The following is a 23,699-nucleotide window of genomic DNA, read 5'->3' on the forward strand; positions in this document are numbered from 1 at the left end:
GCTAAACTCTAGAAAATGAACATCTATATCTCATTATCAATTCCCTAGTCAAATAACCCATAGTTGGATATGTCACTTACTTTTTATGCTAAAAAATGAGCTGTACAATATTTTATTCCATATTCTACTGCAGGGGACCTTACTTGCAGTTTGCTAGGTGTTCTCACACTGGGTTGGATCTTCTGAACACTGTTTTATCTTTCCTTTAATGAAAACTTCTCTTTTGCAGAGAAAAAAATGAAAAAAATATTTTCACTTCTTCTTAGGTCAATAGTAATAAATCCACCAAAAGACACTGCTCTCATTTTCTTTGGAAAATAACATCATTCTTGAGGTTATTTCTAGTTCCTAAACATTTTATAGACATACATTTTAAAGACATTGAGTCCTTGGAAAGATAGGAGCCTGTAAAAGAATTCTATAAATATTTTAATTGGAATGAAAACGATATATGTACATGTGTATAAGCATACATTTAATATCTTATATACAGAATATGGTATAATTATTGGAGGAAAACTTATCAACAACTTGTGTTATGTAGACGATACAAGTTGTCTTGCTGGAAGTGAGGAGAACCTGGAATGCTTGCTGCAGAAGATCAAAGAATATGGCCTTCAACATGGATTAGATTTTAAAATCAAGAAAACAAAGATCCTTACCAGTGGGACAATTGTTAACATCATGATAGAGGGGAAAAGGATTGAAATTGTCCATGATTTTGTCTTACTTGGATCCACAGTCAACACCTTTGGAACCAGGAATAAGGAGATCATGCATTGCTTTGGGAAAATATACTGTCAGAATCCTCTCCAAAATACTGAAGAGCAATGATGTGAGTTTGAAGATTAAGACTCAGGATATGGTTATTTCAGTTACTTACTTTGCTTCTGAGAGCTGGACAATGAATGAGCATTACAGAAGAATAAATTAATGCCTCTGAGTTGTGGTGTTGTAGAAGAGTACTGAATGGTCTGCCGAAAGAACAAACAGATATATCCTCGGGAAAATGCGCATCCAGAGTGCTCTTTAGAAGCATTATTGGCAAAGCTTTATTTCTCATAGTTTGGACATCTTGCTGTTATGATGGTGGTATGTCATCGAGTCAGAACTGACCCTCCAGCAGGTTTTCAGAGGCAGTTAATTACCCGTCCTTCACCAGCAGAACAGCTGGTCAATTTGAACCCCATGCCTTTGCTAGGAGATGCTATTCCTTGGAATGGAATATCATGCTTGAAAAGGTGAAGGATTAGCATAACAAAGGAAGGACGACCCAGAAGGAGGTGGATTGACATGGTGACTGTAGCAATGAGCTTAACTGTATCAAAGCTGAAGAGAATGCCACAGGATAGGACAGGATTCAAGTCTGTTGTACACAGGGTTGCTATGATTCATACTTAACTCCATGGCACCTAACAACAGCATACAATAAAAATGAATAATTGAAAAAATGAAAAAAGGAATAATTGAATTATATTGATATACTAATACCACTTCCTTAGAAAAGAGTCTAAGCATTTTGTTGTTGTAGTTGTTGTCATGTATTATCCAATTGGAACTGACTCATAGCTGACCCTCCAGTAGGTTTACAGAGACAGTCGAATTGAAATACATGCTGTTGGTAGTGCAACTCTGTACCACTAAGCCAGCAAAATTTATAGTAAATGCATTCCAACCAAAATTTAGAACAAACATTCTCAGTTTCATAATTAAATATTTGACACAAATAAACATGCATAAATTTATATTAATTCTCTTGGTATAAATTCACATACATACATTCGTAGATAGAAACATAGACATAGATCTAGTATTTTTCTAAGATGTTTATTTAAGTTTATTGAATTTAAAAAACATGTAACAAGGCAGTCATAAAAACACTAAGGAATTAATTTCACATAATATACAGAAAAATACTCTTGCAAATTATAAAAATGTGAAGTTAACAGAATAGAACCACTTGAGATTTTAAATTAGATTAAATATGCACAAAGAAATACGGTACTAAATGTCTGCCTATGGCATACGTGGTCCCCAAAATTGGTTTACTTTTTTGTGTCTTAACTATGCACTCAAATATTGTTGTTATATGTCATCTATAGAAGTAAAATCATAAGCTAGAAGATATATATGGATAGAACAATGAGGACCTCTTGAGGTCACTCTTGAAACATACATGTTATTCTTACACGAGTAGCACACTATGATTTGAAATAAGTCTCTTAACCTAAAATACTTATATTAAAAACTGTTGGCTTATCTGCCAGGGAAACACAAAAAGGAGAAACATCTCAAGAACAGTTAGATAAAACTAGAAAGTACTCTCTTCTTCCTGCTTCTCTTCCTTGCATACATGCAAAAAAAGCACAGATATACATGCACACAGTGTAAACAAATTTTTAATGAATGATAGATAAAATTTTAAAATAAGCAGAAGACTGTACAAAGCATTTCAAAAAAACTATCTTAAATATTTCCCCACAGCATTAAAATTAGAAGCCACAAGCATAGGTCCAATGTACTAAATCATCCTTCTGTTCACCTATTTTTGCTTCTTCTTCATGTTATTTCATTTGCACCTTCCTTTATGCATTTTGCGTTAAAGCTGGACTTGAAGGACCATTGGCAGAACATTCTGGTTCCTCAGTGCTACTCTTTGGCTGGGGACCTTCAGCCTCTTTGTTTCCTTCCTCTGTCTTATCTGACGCATCAAGCAGATTAACGGAATTTACATCCTGCTTCCGTTTGTCCACTTCATTATCAAATTCAACTTTATCTTCTTGGTTTTTGCCTTTTTTTACTTGTCCATTCTGGGCAGGGTAGGTGCTAGCAATGATGTCATACAAGAATTGGTACTGCTCCTGTTCAATTAAATGAATCACAAAATATTAGCTTTATATAAGACAAAAGCAGCAAGAAATAATAATCAACTTGTGAAAACTAAAAAATAAAAAAAAGCTACTCTGATATTTTTCTAAGATAACCTTCTAAAGACTTGATGACAAGGTCCTATTCAAAAAGTATAAGGCTGGATAAAAAGAGGAAGATCCTCAAGTTAGCTCAATACAGTGGCTCTAACAATGGGTTTAAGTACAGAAGAAATTGTGAGAACAGCACAGGGTCTAGGGTTGCTATATGGAGAAGTTAAATTGGTGACACTTAACAACAACGTACAAACAAAATCTACCTTCTAGCAAGTTCAAACCAGTTTCCATCTCCTCACTTGACATGTAAAGTCTCATTTTCATCCCTTTTCCCTGCTTTTTTTCATCTTAATTTTTTCTATCATCCTTATGCACTTAATACCAACACACCATTTAAGAATCTGAATGGGAATCACAGACTTTAGGAATAGCACAGGTTGATATAAGTGCTTTTATCCATTCACTTTCTACACTGTATAGTAAGTACTTGGCTTTCTCCTAAACAGAGAGCCACTTGATGTCAAGAACGTATCATAGGCATTCAATACATCTTTTTAAAGCAATAAATGCAAGCTCAATGTGATATGTAATTAAAAGTAACATGCATTTTAGTGAGTACTAAGTTTATATTGTGCCTGATTAATTATTTCTAGATTATCAACTATGATTGCTACCATTTATAGAGAATGAAAAAATGACTACAAAGTCACAATATTTCCAATAAGACTTCCTTAACAAGTAGTAAAGGCAAACCGAGGCTAATCTTGAGGCGTCTTTGGCTGGTCAGATGCAGTCCAATTTTGGACAACGAGTCTCAAGATATAGATATAGTAGACTCCTGTTCTCCCTCTTGAACAACGGACACTTTTATGTGAATACGTCCATCCTTGAGGATGGAGAAGAGACATATATGGCCTCTCATATGGCTATTTTTATAGCTAAATGCAGACATTTATGACATATGGCCTCACATATGGCTATTGGTATAGTTAAATGCAAGTTGACATCTGTTTGTTGTTGTTGTGTACCACTGAGTTAGAATGGCCCCATCACTGATCCTCCAGCTGGTTTTCAGAGGCAGTTAATAGCAAGAGAAATTGCCTTTCTTTATCCTGCCGAGAGGCTGGTGGATAGGTTGGTAGCACAACTCCTTCTCACTAAGCCAATGAGCTACCTAAGCCAGCAGGTATTTTAAGTCAATTTAGACCCCAAGGGAACGATCAACTCTGATGTCAAGCATAGGAGTAAGCTTGGTGCAAGATGGCTGGGGCTCATAAGACCAGCATAGCCATTTCAATAATCAATTTTAAAATATGATAAATGAAATTCTTTTAAAGCAAGTTCTTTTAAATTCTTTTAAAGGGGTTCATTTCTTCTACAACAATATTATTTAATGTGAGATTTCCAAAAACAAAACAAACTTGTTACTGTCAAGTCAATTTCAACACATTTTGACTCAATATGAGAGGTAAAGGTGAGGAGTTTTGTAAAAGCCCATTCTATCATATTGTGTTGCTACGCAAAGCCTGCAACTCTCTGATGTTTGAATCTACCAACACCTCCACAGAGTAACACTGGGTAGTCTCTTTGATGGTGACCATGCATGATAATTGAATCTATGGCTCTGAATAAAGAAAACTTCTTTCAATAATTGCTACAATGAAGTTTAGACAAGTTTTTGGTATTAAGTCCTTTAATGACAGTGATAATTCTATGCAAGTTGTCATGTTAAAAAAAAATCACAAAGAATAACAGAAGAAAAGAACACTGTCAAGATAAAAAAATGCAAAAGATGTGAAAAGTAATGATGAAGTATACTTACAAATGAGGAAACCATCCCTTGCCGCGCTTTGCGTAGAGATTTTACTACTTGGAAAACATCAACCACCTCTTCTGTTTCTGCACTTTCCAAAAGATTTAATAAAGCACAAAATATCCCAGTTTGCTGAGATCCATCTCTACAAGAAGAAGAAAAGGAGAAGTAAAGAATAAAATTCTACATTTGTGGAGAAAGTGATATTTGATTGAAAAATAGAATAGAGGACTTTCTACTTCATATTTCCATTATATTATCCCCATCTCATAATTAAAAACAAATTATCTATGCTAAATCCCTTTTTAGAACATTTTATAACATGTGGAAATAAAATAATCTTAGGTGGTTTAATGAAGTTGTGCTGTTCTTCTTAGGAGCAAGATGAATCATTTCCCAAACATATTTATAACCCCTGAAAATCCACTTGAGGGTTAGCTATGAGTCAATGCAAATACAACAGCGCAGTTCTTATAGACTGAGATCTTTAGAGCACATAGAGCCATGAGACTCGAGGCTGAGGTGTCTGCATGCACATTTTGGGAGCGTCTTGAATGTATTTGGTTATTAACCTGACCTTTAAACTTTTAACTTCCCCAATATGGTTCTTTGTTGTGGGTGAGCTATCACATAGAACTTTGTGCCCAGCCAAACAGTAGAACTGGTGTTAAGATGAGTAGAAGGAAGCATGGGAAATTGGGGGAATGTGTCTGACCTCATGGGAATTGGTTTTGTCTTATTGATGCTGTGGGTGGGGATAGTTTCCCCCTGTGAAGTTGGTTAAGGTCAGATATGGCTTTCCCCATGTGATTCTCACTCTGTTTTACAGTTGATTTGTTGTTTTGATTTGTTTGCTGGCCATCCGACTTTTTTCTTTGGTAAAGTATCTATTCATATCTTGTGACTATTTTGTGATTGGGTTGTTTGACTTTTTCTTGTCGAAAAGCTGGAATATTCTATAAATTTTAGATATTATGTCTGATATATCTGTGATTGTCAATGTACCTGTGATTGTCAAATATTTGTCTGTCTACGGCATTCCTTTTTACTCTATTGAAGTTTTTTTTTATGTGCATAAGGATTTTATTGTTAGAATCTCATTCATTTATTTTATCTCTACTGGTTGTAGGTTTTTGTCTATGCTTGCAAATCTATTCAAGATGTACATTAGGGCTTCTAGAGTGGTTTCCAGTTTTTATCTGATGAAATTGACAATCTTCGGTTTTACTCTGAAATCCTTAATACACGCTGAGATAGTTTTCTTTTTTATATGCTATCCTATCTCCATACCTTTTCAACCTATATGCAGAACAGATTACCCGGGAGGCTGGGCTCTATGAGGAGAAATGTGGGGTCAGGATTGGTGGATGATTTATCAACAATCTGCGTTATGCGGATGACACAACCCTGCTTGCTAAAACTGAGGAGGACCTGAAGCGCCTGCTGCAGAGTGTCAAGAACTGCAGCCTACAATATGGATTGAGGCTCAATGTCAAGAAGACAAAGATTCTCACCACTGGACCAATTGGCAGCATCAGGATGGATGGTGAAGAGTTGAGCTTGTACACAGCTTTAGTTTGCTTGGCTCCATAGTCAACAGTCTTGGCACCAGCAGCCAGGAAATTAAAAGGTGCATTGCCATGGGAAAGTCTGCTCTTAGGGACCTCTCCAAAGTGCTGAAGAGCAGTGGTGCCTCTCTGGAGACTAAGGTGTGTCTGATACAGGCCATGGTCTTTGCAATCACCTGTTATGCATCAGAGAGTTGGACAATGACCAAGGAGGATAGAAGGAGAACTGATGCCTTTGAGCTGTGGTGCTGGAGAAGAGTATTGAGAATACCATGGACTGCTAAGAAAACAAATAGATTTGTCCTGGAGAGGGTTAAACTGGGTGGCTCCTTGGAGGCAAGGATTCTGAGGCTCCGTCTAACTTACTTTGGACATGTAGTGAGGAGAGACCGGTCCTTAGAGAGGGCATCATGCTTGGGAGGGTAGAGGGACGGCGCAGGAGAGGAAGGCCCTCTATGAGGTGGATTGATTCAGTGACTGGGATAATTGGGATGGGAGTGTCAGAGACAGTGCGATTGGCACATGACAGAGCGGAGCTTAGGGCTGTTGTACATAGGGTCGCTATGAGTCGCAGGCGACTCGACGGCACATAACAACAACAACATTAAGTGAGGGTCGTGCTTCAGTTTTCTGCAAATGGCTGTCCAGTTTGGTCAGCACCATTTATTAAAGACACTGTCTTTTCCCCACTTAACTGATCTGTCTCCTTGTCAAAAAATCAGTTACCTGTATGTAAGTGGGTACATTCGTACAATGTACTGTGGTAAATTCACACAATGGGATATTACACAGTACTGAAAAACAATGAACTTGTAAAATACTACACAACATGGATGAATCTGGAAGACATCCTGCTGAGTGAAATATCTCAGTCACAAAAGGACAAATACTGCATAAATAAGATCACTGTTATAGAAATAAGATGGACAAGGTGAAATGTATAGATGACGAATACTGTAGTGGAATATGTGAAGAGAACAATCTGAAAGGAATGGATGATTATGCATTATTTGCATAGCAATTAAAAATCTGGAAGACTCAATCTTTTATTGAAGATGGGTATGTATGAATATTACAGATAAATTTTAAGAGTGTGAATAGCAAATTAATAAATTCAAGCATTATTGTTAATATTGTTAAATATTTGCATTTTTAATCCATTCATAAAGTTAAATTATAAAAAAACAGTTTTTCTAACCATTGAGATTTTACTTCATGAATAATATATGTTTACTGAAGGCATAATATTCAATAACACCTCTGGTCTCTGTAACATCTAATGTAGTAGATATATGCTTATAAGTATGTATTATGTATAATATCTACTCATCTATTTGTCTCAGTTGGGTAAGGAAATTGCCTAATGGGTAAGGAATTATGCTGCAAATCCAAAGGCAAGCAGTTTAAACACAAGCTGTTCTGTTGGAAGGAACATATACAATCTTCTCCCATGTGATTTGTAGCCTCTGAAAATCTACTGGAGGGTCAGCTAGGAGCCATTTATGAATTGAAAACAAACAACAACAACAACATTTTTTCCAGATAGTTTTTATTCATTCATTCAGAACATATTACATTTCAGGCTCAATTTCAGGTATTGCAGAATCAAAATATATGGTACTAAGCATCTGGGAACCCATGATGTAAATTATATCATTGTGATCTATATTATAGATCATATGGAATGAACGTTTGGCTCTCTTATACCTTTCTTTTCATCCCAAGTGGGTGTCAGCAAATGGGACTTGCCAGATGAACTGGGGGTTTCTGGCTAACAGTTCACCAGCTTATGAGTGTGCCAAGAATTTTTAAATCCTGAAATGCTTGGCCCCACCTTCAGGCTGAGCTCCCCAATTAACAAGCTTAGAAGCAGGAGTGGCATCCATTTCCAAAATAGCTTGCCTCTGGAAACCCTATGAACTTGGAGAAACGAAGAAAGTTCATAGGGTCACTATGAGTCACCTACGACTCGATGGCATTTAACAAACAACAACAACAGCAGCAGCAGCATATTATAGTATATTGAATATAATTATGCCTATTGTATTTCTTTAGCAGTTAAACAATATGAGCATAAATGAGAAGGAATTACTTTATACATGATTTTTTATTGTGGCCAAGAGTTTTATATATCAGGGTAAATAAAATATATGAGAAAATAGGAACCAGCACAGTAAGTTTACAATGATTTTTTAGAACATACACTATGAACTCTTACCTACCTGCAGTGAACGAGGAGAGGTACATGCTTATGGTACCTATTTCCTTCGGTAGAATTCTTCTTAGGAAGTTTTTGCTTAAGGCTTTGAATCATGGATATTAAGTCTTTTGGTTCTGCAGGAAGTTCTTCTACATTCCAGTTATGATATTGATACTGATACACAGTTCTGCTATCTTTTCTCTAAAAGCAGAAATGAGCATTAACTTGAGAGGAATTCAGTCCATCATATCATCTGGTAGTCATATTTTCATTATAGTTACAGTCACTTCAATTATTTAAGAACTTTATGCTGAAAAATTATCTCACTTTTTACTTTCAAAGAGTAATTTATACAAATGTTTCTACAAAATCAACTACATAAATGCTATATACTCTTATAATTGTTTTCATACCTTGGCATGTCTCAGTTCAAATTCACGGAGGGTGTAAGTTGAAGATGCATTGGTGTCTTTCATATCAACTTCTACATCTTCATAGGTTTGTTTTCCTTCTCCCCAATACTGAGCACAGGCTTCCTACGTAAGAAAGAATATGACTCAACACCTCCTCACAAACGTGCTGCTTGGTACTATAATTATTTGGTAGGGATATCCCCTCTTTCTTCCTTTTTCGCTTTTGTCTATCCCTCTCTATCTTTCTTTTCTTTTCTCTCTATCTTTCTTACTCTCTCTTTTTCTCAATCACTCTTTTCACATCTCTCCTCTCTCTTTCTTCTGTCTCCTCTCCTTTCTTTATATTTTGTAAAAATCAAAACTTGAACCCCTAGAATAACAGGAGCACAAAAAGCCCTCAGAAACAAGGAAATAATAAAAAAAATAGAGTAAGAAATAATAGATAATAATAGAAAGATAATATAAATAGTTAATAATAGAAAGATACTTTGGGCATGTTGTCAGAAGGGACCAGTCCTTGTAGAAGGACATCATACTTGGGAGGGTTGAGGGTCAGCTCAAAAGAGGAAGACCCTGGATGAGATGGATTGACTTGGTAACTGGGGTAAACAAGGGTTGATGTGTCACAGGCAGTGAGATTGGGCCAGGATAAAGCAGGGCCCAGAGCTATTGTGTATAGGGTCACCATGTGTCATGGTCAACTCGACAGCACAAAACAACAGCTATAGAAAGATTATATATAATTAGAAATATATTAATAAAATTAATAAAACCAGTAGTTGGTTCTTTGACAAGATCAGTAAAATTGGCAAACTACTAGCCAAATTGACAGAAAAAAGCAGCATAAGAAGAGAATAACCAAACAATAAATGAGATAGGTGAGATTAAAATAGAACCAAAAGAAAGTAGTAGAAGAGAATGCTATGGGAAATTCTAAACAATTTTAAAAGGTAGAAGTTATGCTCATTTTTTAAGAAACATGTTACTTACCTAAACTAACATAAACTGAAGTAAAGAAACCAAATAGATCTATAGAAAAAGAGAGAAAAGACTAAAGAGATAATACAAATCTCTTACAACAAGAAAAAGCCATTATGACTTCAGTGGAAAATTCTACCAAATATTCAGAGCTCATATAACTACTATTAGGCTATTTCAGAATATACAATAATACTTTAGAATCCATTCTGAAAGCCAGACAAGAAAGGGGAAGGGGGATTGGGTAAGAAGAGCTTTGATGGTTTGAAGAAGAAAAAGAAACAGTTTACATGCAGGAAAAGAAACAAAACTAAAACCCACCATCAGTTACAACAACATACCTTTTTTTTTGGTTACCAGGCAAAAGGAAATAGCATTCCTAATTAGATAGAAGATGTATGTTTATAATGGTGAAGGGAAAGGTAATTTTCAATATGGGAGAAGACAGCACAATTTGACAAAGGTCAAGGAAAACACTAAAAAAAAAAAAAAACACCCAAAAAAATAAACCTAAGATCGGTAACAAGGTAACAAGGTGTGCTCAAGAATTATGGAAGCATACAAGCTGGTACACAAATTTATAGAGAGATTAGCTGTGGATATTTCTACATTTATATTTGTATGAGTTGCATGTAAATTAATATAAGTAAGAGTTCCCAAGCAGCACAGTAAAAGCAACTTCTTAGATATGACCAATCACATAGCATGACAAAGGTCGTGGGCTCAAAGGTAAAGAACCATCAAAATGAATTGGCACAATGTAGCCCATAAAGGCAATGTTCTACATCCTACTTTGTTGAGTAGCAACTAGAGTCTTAAAAGCACATTTAAGCCATGAAATATATAACTATTGGTCTTTGCCTTTCCAGAGTAAAGAAGAGTAAAGAAAACTAAAGTTTGCATGAGGCAATTAGTCAAAAGGAATATGGAATCATATGAACCACTGCCGACATGACTTGAAAACCAGAACTAGATGGTGCCTGGCTATCCTCCCTGACCACACTGACTTGCATCTCAACAGAGGGTCCCAGACAGAGCAGGAAAATAGTAAAGAACTAGAAAATACAATTCATGAAAACAGCCAGACTTTGTCTAACAGACTGGAGGCACCCCTGAGATTATTGCCCTAAGACACTCTCTAACCCCAAACTGAAGCCATTTGCAGAGAAATCTCTGATCCCCAAATAGACAGATCCATAAAATAAACAGTAACACCCAAGAGGAACATATTCCTCAGAAGATCAAAAGGACATTTTCCCAAAACAAAGAAGAGAAGTAGGAAAGGGCCAAAAATCCAGATAATAGGTGGTGAATGGGGAAACTGCTGACACCTAGTGGGAAATGAAACTAAGGCTACGTTATATGTAACCTGTTTAATGTGGAGGATGATCTGATGGCCTAGTGGGTAAGAAGTTGCACTGCCAACCAAAAGTCATGCTGTTTGAATCCATACGCTGCTCTGTGGGAGAGAGATGGACAATCTCCTCCTATGCAACTTACTGCCTCTGAAAACCCACTGCAGGGTCTGCTATAAGTTGGTTACAAATCAAAAGTAAATAACAACAAAAATAATTTAACAGGAAGCTAATCGCTTTATAAACTTTCACCTTCAAATTGCAAAGTTTTACCTTATTACAAACATAATAAAACATTTTAAAATGTGCATAATAAAAATGGTTTATTATTTAAGAGTTTATTATTATCCTCAAGTTTTTAGTAAAGGATGTCACTGGACATAAAGCGGTAGATAGTTAACTGAATGAGGGAGTGGGTAGGGGAAAGCATAAGTTATTATTATAATCAGGACAAGGGGTTATGAATGCCCATAATCAGATGCGAGTGGTGAGAATGAGAAAAAGGAAGTTGTGTAAAGACAGAAGTAACAGAAGACCAGAGTATTGAGATGATGAATGTACGCTGGAAAAATTCTATTCTATGACAGAAAGATTTGAATTTAAAAAGAAAAAAAAATCTGAAAAATACAAACCTGATCTCCATTCTTCAACTCGGTCAGCATAACAATTACTTTTATTTTTCTTTGGAATATCATCTGCCAAAAGTCACTAATGGTGTCTTTTAGTGGTCCCTGAGTGGCAATCATCACTTCAGGCTTCCAGTAACTCTTAAAAGTAATGAGATTCTTTGTTATTATTCCTAAATGAAGAGTGAGTAGTGGATGCTTAAAACAGCCACTTAGAAATAAAATCACTTAGTTGGCGCTTAATTCTGTTACATAAACATCTTATTAGGTCCAAGAAAAGGTGTGGTATCTATATAGACAAAATAACTCATGAGGTACAATCAGGAGTAGATTATAGTACCTTGAAAAAGAAATTCCTCTTGTAAAAAATGCTATTTTAAAAAAAAAAGTTACAACATAATTGTAAAAAGTTGCTTAAAGATTTCAAATTATCTTCATTATGTTGCCAGTTTAATTAATATTTTTACATTCTTATTATGAGTGACCGCTTCCTTAATGAATGATTAAATAACAAATAATTAAACTAATATGCCATGAATGTGTGTTTTAAATAAATTTGAAAAGGATTCAACTTAGTGCACATTAAGGTATATGCAGTGCTTATTAACTAAAGACTATTTTGAGGTAGTTTATTAGGGAAAAATCTGACATGGATCCAATTAATTCAAGTAATCTGAATGAAACGATTTGAACAAAACACTAATGGATTTGCCTTTAATTTAGATGGCTAAGAATAAAAATTTTCAAATATGTATAGTTTCTAATTTTTAAAATATTAATGTAGTTACAGCTACATATATCAACTTATTAGGGCTTAATATATTTCAATTTTCTTATTAGTGGAAAATAACATGATTGAGCAATATTTTTAAATTCAATCAAGCCTTGGTCAAAGTTAAGTACATGATTCTGCTTTTAATTAATTACTTAATGATTAGCCATACTAAGAAACATGAAATTCATTTTAAAAGGGTTATATCCTTAACTTCGGACATTTAATGACCTACCATTATAAAAGATGCATTGATGTATTTACTGGTTTCCTCTGACTCACTGTCATCATCAGAAGATTCATCTGAATCGTGCTCACTCTCCTTGCTCACTTCCAGTTCATGCTTAAGTGGCACTCTGTTAAAATCATCTATGTAAAAGAAATTAGTAGTAAGTCTTTATGTAAAAAGTCAAAGCTCTACTTGATTATCACATGAAAATCAAGAGGAAGAAAGGGATTTAGAAATGATGGACTATATATAGTACTGATTTATTGATCTATGTGGAATGACATCTAACATAAAACTCAACTCTTATTAACATTTTTTTTTTCAATTTAACGGGGGAAAATCCCCTACAGTGGTTTAGGAAAAATAAATGTAACATATTTCTCTGTTGAAAACAAAAACAAACCAGTCTTCAATGGCATTCCATATGATGAGTACAATTTTAATATATATATCTTTGTTTCCATGGAATATTTACATTATGTTTGATATACTAAATAATACCAGCTGAATATTTTGTTACTTAGTTATATCCTGTTGTTATTGTTGAGTACCATCAAGTTGGATCTAACCCATAGCTGACCCTCCAGCGGGTTTTCAGAGGCAGTTAATTGCACAGGAGGAGATAGCCCTTCCTTTTTCCCATGGAGCAGCTGGTGGATTCGAATCATGTGCATTTGGTATTGCAGTTCAGCTTCTTGCCACTAGACCACCAGTCATATTCTACTAACATTAAATTGTCAATCATAGTTAAATACTTTTCTCAGATAAATTATTTAGTCCAGAAAACTAGTCTATTTTAGGATGAACATTCTTTAAGTGGTACAGTAGTCATTTGTCTATTTGCTGTACTGAAGTAACTTGGAGTTGCTAGGATACTGAACACTGTGCCATAGTTGCGTCAAATACATAATGGTTACCCATCATAGACAATGTTTGGAGGAGCTTCCAAATTGATTTAGGTTTGGAAGCAGGACTGGCATCCACTTCCTAAACCAGATGCCTCTGGAAACTATAAACATAGAGAAATGATGTTAATATAGAAAAAGGTTCAGGTCTTTTGTTCGTAGGGTCACGATGAGTTGTATTTGACTTGACAACACTTAACCACTGCTAAGTGAGACTAGTGTTATATTTTAGAGGAAAATTCTACTTTATACAGAACTCATTGCCAATTTGCTGCACTGAGGTAATCTGGGTTTGCTGTGATGTTGACATGTGTCATTGCCATAGTGGTTTCCCAGTTTGGACAGTGTTTGGTGGAGCTCCCAGTTGTAAAACAGGTTTGGAAGTAGGAGTGACATCCAGTTCCTAAACCACATGCCTCTGGAAACTCTATGAACTTGGAGAAATGATGATAATTATAGAAAGGCATTAGGTCTTTTGTTCCGAGTCGCTATGAGTCATGCTCAACTCGACGGCAATCAACACCAACAACAACACAATTTCTTCCAGTTTATTAATTTTTAAATTATTATATAACCTGGCCAGCACTAACTACACCACCATCAAAGCCTTATTTTAAAACAAATTATAATGAATTCTGCAGAAATCAAGTAAGTCAAGCATATGTGACTTCATGTCATTTGCTTATCTAATGTATTGTTTGGATTATATTTACTATGCTAAATCCACTGTAAAACATCTAATAAATTATAGCTGTAGCAATTGTGGTCCAAAATGTTACTAAAAAAGTAGAACTAAGTTTTCAAAATTAAGTATTTTGAAATGTTACCCTTCAAAATTAAAAAATAAAAAGCATTCAAATAAGACCAAAGGCCTCATAACTATTTAAAAACAGAGGTAAAAAGACAGTGGAGAAAGGAGTTTAAGTATGGAAGCAAAAGAATAAAAATGCTAATACAATGTGAAGACTTTAATTAATGTCACTAATCATTATGTCTAGAAACAACAAAATAAGACCTGGTTTTGTCATGCATATCTTCACCAAAATGAAAATTTTTAAAAGGAATAAAATTACATTTGATGATTTACTGACAGTTTATAGAGTTTACTTTATATCCACTTGCAAACTCCTAGATATAAAAGAAAGGAAAACAAAGAGATAGCATGAGTATGTAATGTTGTGTATCTAGAAATGACTCTGGAGTGAATAGTTGACATAAACTAAAGATTAAAGAGAATTGGTGAAGGGGACATGGTGTTTTTCTCCTGGCTATAGGGATTGCATCTTTCTAAGAAATTGCTTTAAAAATAAATGGTAGAGAATTTTTTTAAAAAAACAATATATTCTATCCATGACTCTAAAGTCTTTTGCAACTATTTGACATTCAAAATATTTGCTGTAAAATTTAAATAGCCTTCTAAACTCTTATGTACCATCAACCAAACAGGAAAAACTTGCTCCAAAGATGATATTTCCTTTCACCTTAAAGAAATCCAAAAGAGAGTTTAACTTTATCTGATGTGAAAATAACATAAAAAGCTTACATGGGATGACATTAGAATTCCTGTTTTTACTTTTATTTCCTTCTTGATTTCCAATGTGCTGTGTCCTCCAACTTCTATATGAAGGGAGCCTCTATAAGGGGGGGGGGATAGAAAGGGAGAGTCCTTAAGAAAAAAATGGCAAGCATCAATTTATTATTATGACAAACACACTCCCAAAAGTATTTTTGTCAAGTTTTATGAAATTTGCATGCACTGTTTCTAGATCACCAACTTAAAGTGCACCCTTGACTTTTTCTGAGACACTCAGTCTTTTAGTAGTTTGACACGATTTGCAACTAAAAAGAAAGGATTCTATAATACAATACGCTTTTTGTATCAGAGTTTTGGGATAACAAAGTAGATTATTTGTATGTCTATAACTTTAAAATCTCATTCAAATGTTGTCAAGGAGTCCTGGTGGCACAGTGGTCTAAGCACTGTGTGCTCATGAAAAGGTTGACAATTTTATTTCATCACTGTTCGGTCAGAGGAATTCTGCTTCCACTAAAAGGTCTGCCTCTGGAAGTTCATGGGCAGTTAGACTCAGTTTCACACTGTCTCTTTGAGGGAAATTGCTCTTCAGTATTTTGGAGAGGTCCCTAACAGCAGACTCTCCCATGGCAATGTGTCTTTTAATTTCCTGGCTACTGGTGCCAAGAGTGTTGACTGTGGAGACAAGCAAACTAAAGCTGTGAACAATCTCAATCTCTTCACCATGCATTCTGATGCTGCCAATTGGTCCAGTGGTGAGAATCTTTGTCTTCTTGACATTGAGCCTCAATCCATAGTGGAGGCTGCAGTCCTTGACCCTCTGCAGCAAGCGCTTCAGGTCTTCCTCAGTTTCAGCAAGCAGGGTTGCCTCATCTGCATAACGCAGATTGTTGATAGAGCGTCCACCAATCTTGACCCCACATTTCTCTTCATGGAGCCTAGGCACCCAGATAATCTGTTCTGCATACAGGTTGAAAAGCTATGGAGATAGAACACATCCCTGGCGTGCGCCCTTCCCAATTTTGAAACATGCACTGTTCCCTTGCTCTGTTCTGACAACTGCCTCCTGGTCCAAGGATAGGTTTCTCATTAGAATGTCACTTTAAAATCCTAAAGAGGTTTAAGCCAACTACCTGCATGTACAATATCTGCTGCAACAAGTCAATCAGCTGGCCCTTTGTGATAGTTATGACCATTAATTTCAAATAATCAAACAAAAAAAATCAACTAATTCTACATCCTCTGAACAGAGAGTTTGCTTTCTGTCTTTTGCAATGAGTTATAGTGTGAACACAGGGGCAATACCTCTCTGGTAGTTTGAACCCATGAGCAGTTCTGCAGGAGAGAAATGGGCAATCTCCTTCTATGTGATATGTTGTTGTTGTTGTTGTTATGTGCCATCGAGTCACTTGCGACTCATAGTTACCCTATGTACAACAGCCCTAAATTCTGCTCTGTCCTGTGCCAATGGCACTGTCTCTGACACTCCCATCCTGATTATCCCAGTCACTGAATCAATCCACCTCATAGAGGGTCTTCCCCTCCTGCGCTGTCCCTCTACCCTCCCAAGCATCAGTGGGTGATCTTGGTTCAATAGTTTTGTAGAAATAAACAGGTAAGAACAGCTTCATCTAATCATCACCAAATCGACTAACCCATCTCCATCTCTACCTTCACTTATGACTTCCTTTTTGTTTAGATATAGTCAGTGAACTGCTTCTTTTGGGGCTAAAGTGATGTCATGGTCTCTGGATCCTATCCCCCTGTGTCTCCTCACTGTGTCCATCTGCAAATCATTCTGACTCTGGTGTGTGGATTTACACTTTGCACAGAGCAAAGATTCTGTCATATTTGTTCAGGGGAAAACATTACTATTATAGTGAATTTGCATCAGTTTAATTATGATGATAAATGTCTTCAAAGACTAAGTGTGGCTTACTAATGTTAGTCTATTGAAGATTGCGAATCTGTTAGCTAAAAGAGTGAAAAAACAGTAATAAAACATTTCACTACTTTAGGCTATGCTGAGCTTTCTCATTCTAATGTCTCCTGTTATTTGGTGATTTTATTCTTCCTCTTTGTACCCTCACCTCAGCCCCATTTTGATTGTAAACATTAAAACAGTCTGACTTTGATTAAAAGACATCCCTGGTCTTGTTTTAAAACTTCTGAAGTGACCAGTTTGGTATTTTACACAAAGGCTCAGTAAACTGGAAACCATTGGAAAAGTAACAAAACTGTAAACAACGGAGCAATTTGGGAAAAAAAGTCTTCTGAAACTGTCTGTAGTTATAGTGAACTACACCTTAGGTTAGCTGTCAGGGTAATTGCCTAATAAATAGGTTAGGACACATTTATTCTTGAGTTTCTGTCTATTGGCTCCAGCCAATTCAACTTCCTAAGCAGTCATAAACTCCTCTAATTATTTCCTTTACAAACTGAAACCAGATGCCACTTTTAAAGGTGAGATACTACATTGCCTTTGGCGGCCAATTTTGTGGCTATACGCTAGTATTTTGGCATTTTCTTTTATACCAGCTTAAGGAAGAATGGTTTATGAGGAATAAAGCACTAGCTCTAGAACCAGATTTCTTGTTGATATCGCTAATAAAATTGTACAATTTGAGGCATTTCTCTGAGTCTTAATTTCCTCTTCTGTTCTTCGGTTGAACATGGTTATACTCTGATATAGGAACTACATCAAGGTACTACGTCAAGCAAAGCATCTGAAAGAAAGAAATCACTCAGTACAAGCTTGCTCTTGCTGTTATTGCTGTTGTGATTGCTGTTACCTGGAATTCAGCCTCTAGTGGAGAAGGCTCACTGGGGGGATCTCTTTTCTTCATGTTATAAAGATACGGATGTAATTCAGACAGGCTTACTTCTGTTTCTCCAAATTGATTGTATTCGACCAAGGCCTGGTGGATCAAGATGTATTGTGCCTATAATGTCAAAAGAAAAGAAGTCATGATGCTATAAATCACATTTAGCTAAAAATATGTACTTTCATAATTTTTTCTCCTATTGGCCTAATGTATGGCCAAAGAGAAAATGTTCTGTGTTTGGTTCTCAGAGTTCTATGGTATATGAGAAAATTTAATTCCTTTTTTTTTAGAAAAAGGTCAGCTTGCTAAATAAACTAGACTATGTGCCTGTTGTTTTTACTATATATTGTTCATTTGGAACCAACTCAGATGACCCTTGTCTTTGGACAAAGTACAGTGCCAGAGTGCTTCTTGGAGGTAAGGAAGACAAAGTTTCTTCTCACATTCTTTAGTCATGTTAGTAGGAATGTTTATTCCTTGGAAAAAGAAATCAGCAACTATAGCAACTGGATCGAGTATGTCAGAGGTGATGAAGATGGTGTGGAATAGGACAGAGGATAGCTCTGTTGTTCATAGGGTAGCTATGAGTTGCATTTGACTCAATGGCCTGTAAATAACAAGAATAAACACACAGGAGGAGACTGTTCACCTTTGTCCCTTGGTCTCAAACCACATGCATTTGGGCTGGCAATGCAACTCCTCACCACTAAGCCACCAGAGTTCCCTCTACTGTGTACCTGTTGTTGTTGTGCACTGTCAAGTTGAAACTAACACATAGCTAAGGCAATAGTTGCAGGGGAGGAAACTGCCCTTCCTCCTCCTGCAGAGGAAGTGGTGGATTTAAACTGTGTACCTCTGGGATTAAAATGCAGCTTCTTACCACTAGGCCTCTCAGTGGAGTAAAACTGTGTACCTAGTTTTACTTAATTCCTAACAATTGAAAAAATAGATCTTACTAGCTTTTTTCCCTTCTGTTTCTGAAACAGTAAATCATATTACTGACATATAAAACTATGCTAATAATACATATCATTTCACAGTGTATCATAAAGGAATAGAACAAATTCATATTGCATAGAATATACTTTTTAAAACAGTTTTTCTAAAAAATTTGATGGGACAATTACTTAAATAAAAGTAATATAGCAAATTCATTTAAAATAATTCCTAACTAGTTATTTTATTTGCATTCATTATTTTAAAATACATTACATGTTTCTGAAAAAGTTAAAACTTCTTCAGTCAACACATGAACTCTGCTTGCATCTATTTGGAACTCTATTGAACATTCTCAACTTGGAAGTGATTTTTTTTTCTCTGGTAAGAATCTCCTTTACATTCTTACACTAGCATTTACATATCTAGAAAGACATTTTACTCTTTCTTAAAAAAAGGACAAGTGTGGAGCACTGTATTAATCATTTCATGACTTTATTCACTCATTATATTTATATACAGATAGAGATATATTTAGCTTATTCCTTTTCAACTGCTCAAAAAGTACTAGAATGAAGTGACCACTCTTACAAATGTTTTCCATTGCACATTTGAAAGTCTTTTCTTGGGCACATACATATGTATGGAATGGCTGGATTTGGTATGACCATTTGCAATAATGACCACTTCCAATTACTGACTGCATGCTTCGTACCAAGGGATTTCCTAGGTGTGTTCTGTGCATTACTTAATCTGTCACGATTATCCCTCTGTGGTATTATTATCTCTGTTTCACAGATGACTTAACTAAGCCATAGAAAGAGTAATTATTGTATGAGATATTGCCAAATTGCTTTTCGTTTCACACTTCTATATGCTGTGTGGGAGCAGTTGTTCTCCCTCCCTAAATATCAGCATTTAATATTTTTTAGAAACGTTCCCTTATATGATGTACGCACATTGTATTTCAGTCTTTTTATGGTGCTAAAATGCATATAACCAAATATTTTCAACCTCAAATGTACATATATACTACAGCTGAATTGATTACATGTATAATGTTGAACAACCATTAGTATTATATTTTTCTCATCAGTCTGCCAACACTTACAGAATTTTGTAAATGTTTGTTGTAATTTTGTAATAGAAAATAAATGAGTGAAGAATAGAAATTTCAGACAAATCAATAAGTCTCATTACCCCGTCATTCTCGCTTCAATAGCCACTAATATGTTTTCATCTTCTTTGTATTTGCCTATTTCATCTAAGTGGAAACATATAGAATTTTTTCTTAGTTACTGACTTCATGTCTGCAAAGTTTTCCCATGTTGCATCATTTATCAGGATTTCACTTCTCTTTAAGATTGAACAACAATCCTTTGTACGTATATATTACAACTTGTTTAACCATTCCTACTTTGATGGGCATTTTGGTTGTTTTCACATTTCACTACTATGAATAGAGAAATGAAAAGTAGTGCAAATGTTCCCATAGGTGGCTCTGCTTCCCCTCCTTTGGGGGATATACACCCAGGGTAAGAACTGCTAGGCTGTAAAGACCAATGTACACCTTTATATATAAAAGTTGGACCATGAATAAGGAAGACAAAAGATGAAGAACTGATGCCTTTCAATTGTGGTGTTAGGGAAGAGTATTGAATAATATGGATTGTCCAAAGAGCAAACAAATATATCTTGGAGGAAGTGCGACCAGCGTTCTCTTTCATGACAAGGATTGTGAAACTTCCTCTCATACACTTTGGGCATGTTGTCAGGTGGCTCCAGTCCTCGGAAAAAATCATCATCTTTGAAAAAGTAGAGGGTGAGTGAATGAGAGGAAGCCCCTCAAGGAGATGGACTGACATAGTGACAGTATTAACAGACTCGAGCATGGTCAAAATTATGACCAACTGTAGGAAAAAAAGGACTAGATTTCAGTCTGTTGTTCATAAGATCAATGTCAGTTTGAGTCTATTCAACAACCCCTAATAACAAGAACAAAAAATTGTAGTCCCGTTTGCTATTTTCTGAGGAACTCTCAGTCTCTGTTTTGTTTTTTCAAATTTAAAAATTCATTTTGCATTCATCTTTCTTCCACAATAATTATGGTCTTTGATGTAGAATTTGACTCGTGACCAAAACATGCTTTATTTTTCATTAAACCGAAAGAATCCATTGTCTGGTCTTTTTTGAAGTGAAGAATTTAGTTACTCCCCCAGCTTTTTAAAAAATTGGTTTGCTTACAAAGTTTGTATACATTTTGTTTCACACTATTCTTCATTCATACTGTGTTTCCTACAATCATTCTCATGAATCCTATGAATTATGTTTTATAAAATTAATCACCATTAGACCTTGCCTGTCATTACCCTGTCTTTTCCCATGATCCTTCTCATTTGCTTCCCTCTCTCCTCCCTCCACCCATCAAACTATGCAGTGCTGCGGTTAAGATCAGTATTGACACCATGAGCAGACTGATCACAGAAAACAAAAGGGAGAATAATCACTAAATTTTGACGTACCTCCACTTGAACCATCAGGCACCTCTGCCGCCGGAGCTTGACGACGTAACCGTAAACATCCACCTTGTTCTCGGCCTCCAAGCCCTCCAGCATGGCGTCAATTCCAATATAGGTGCCTGTACGCCCAACCCCAGCACTGACACAAACAAACAAATAAACAAACAGTGAAGGCATGATTGTAGCAGGGAAAAGAAACATGAACGTTGTGACAAAAGAAGGAAAGAAAGCTACTCTCTCTTATATAGAGTTCACTTATCTAGCAATTTCTGCAGGGACTATAGCAGGGAATTGCTATATGAGGTCCAACTAGGCCCCAGAGGAAAATCTGAATATCCACCTGGAGCTCACTATTGGAATTTGCAACGGCAATATTTTTTTTCCTCCTTGTACCTGCAGTGCACAACGATGGGGCCACTGAAGAAATTGCTGAAAGCGTTCACTCTCCTTCTCAGCTTGAGAAGCAGATGAGAGTCTTCAGGCACCCCGTGGTCCGGCCAGCTGGTGAACTGAATGTGAGTTACCTCTCTGCCAGTTGCTTTGTCTTTTTTCTAGTCAAGATAAAATAGTTTCACATATACAAAAATTACATATATATATTTTTAAAAGTATTTAAAGAATGTATTTTTGTGTCTGTATATTATACAGCAACCAGTTGGAACCTACTGATATCTGACCCTCAAGTGAGTTTTCAGAAGCAATAAATCCCCCAGGAGGCAACTGCCCATTTTTCTCCCATGGAGTTGCTGGTGTATTCAAACTGTTTGGGTTGGCAGAATAACTCCTTACTCACTAGGCCACCAGAGTTCTCTATCTTTGTAGATGCTGTTGTTGAAGAAGATCAAATAGGTTAGAATAAAATTGTCCACAGTGTTTCTCAAGCTGTAAATCTTAATAGAATTAGACAACTACAGCTTTCTCCCACAGAGAAGCAAATGGATTTCAATCACTAACTTTTCAATTGAGTGCTTAACTACTGTGCCACCAGGCTTTTTTATCCATACACATATGAGTTAGCATTTCCTCTGGAGTCTTAAAAGCCCTCAGGAGAAAAGACATCTGTTGTTTGTCTATGTATCTTTTATTTTGGGATATTTTTCCCTTTACATAGTTTATGTGGACCATATAGAAAAAAAATTTAGATTCACGAAAGTCTTCCAACAACTAGAATTAAGAAAAAAAATTCAATCATCTTTATAAAAACCACCCTTTAAATAGTTTAAGTATATTTAAAATATCATAAGAATAATCTATGAAAAGTATGTAGTTTTGCATTATGTTCACACAGTTGTAGAACCCTCAATACCATCAAATAATAGAACATATTTATCAGCCAAAAAGTGAAACGTATACTTATTAGCTCTTTACCCACTACTTCAGTCCCCCAAAACCATTACTCTTTTTTCTGCCTGTATAATTTTCCTGTTCTGGATTCTGTACACAAATGGAATCAGATAGCATGTGTGAAGATGTCCATCTTAATTATTACTTAAGACCATCCATACCACCCACTGTCCTCAAGTTGATTCCAACTCATGAAAATCCTCCATCTTTCTCCCTCTGTCTGCCAAAGAGCAACTGGTAAATTTGGACTGCTAATATTTCATTCTTCTAAGTGGTACAGCAGTGGTCTATTTGCTGTACTGAAGTAACCGGAGGTTGCTGTGATGCTGAATACTGTGCCATGGGTGTGTCAAATGCCATAATGGTTACCCATGGTGGGCAATGCTTGATGGAGCTCCCACATTGCTTCAGTTTGGAAGCATTTCCTAAACCACATGCTTCTGGAAACTCTATGAACTTAGAGAAATAACAATAGTTATAGAACAGGGTTCAGGTCTTCTGTTCATAGGGTTGCTATGGGTCATACTTGACTTCCCAGCCTTTAACAAAAACAACAACAACAGTAGCAGCAGCAACAACAACAATATTTCACTTAGCAACCCTATGATCACCTGTCTGTCCATTTACTGTACAGAGGTAACTCGTGATTGCTGTGATGCTGAACACTGTGAAACTGATGTATCAAATGTGATAATGGTTACCCATGGTGGACATTGTTTGGTGGAGCTCCCCGATTAAAACACCTTGGAAGCAGGAGT

At 35.9% G+C, this 23,699-nt stretch overlaps 1 protein-coding gene across 1 annotated transcript in view; it reads right to left on the minus strand.

The window, feature by feature from the left end:
* Positions 1-2,585: 2,585 nt before the first annotated feature.
* PTPRC (protein tyrosine phosphatase, receptor type, C) overlaps positions 2,586-23,699 on the minus strand; it is a 164,314-nt gene continuing 143,200 nt past the window's right edge. Inside the window, exons 22-31 of the mRNA XM_006892116.1 lie at positions 21,991-22,148; positions 21,601-21,736; positions 18,110-18,259; positions 15,327-15,417; positions 12,885-13,018; positions 11,884-12,018; positions 8,919-9,041; positions 8,528-8,706; positions 4,747-4,882; positions 2,586-2,861 (exon numbers count right to left, since the gene is read on the minus strand). Coding sequence (XP_006892178.1) covers positions 2,586-2,861; positions 4,747-4,882; positions 8,528-8,706; positions 8,919-9,041; positions 11,884-12,018; positions 12,885-13,018; positions 15,327-15,417; positions 18,110-18,259; positions 21,601-21,736; positions 21,991-22,148 — 1,518 coding nt within the window. The remainder of the gene's footprint in view (positions 2,862-4,746; positions 4,883-8,527; positions 8,707-8,918; positions 9,042-11,883; positions 12,019-12,884; positions 13,019-15,326; positions 15,418-18,109; positions 18,260-21,600; positions 21,737-21,990; positions 22,149-23,699) is intronic.

The sequence above is a fragment of the Elephantulus edwardii genome, unplaced genomic scaffold (genome assembly GCF_000299155.1).
Source record: "Elephantulus edwardii isolate Elephantulus edwardi_28Jun2011 unplaced genomic scaffold, EleEdw1.0 scaffold00110, whole genome shotgun sequence".
NCBI lineage: Eukaryota > Metazoa > Chordata > Mammalia > Macroscelidea > Macroscelididae > Elephantulus > Elephantulus edwardii.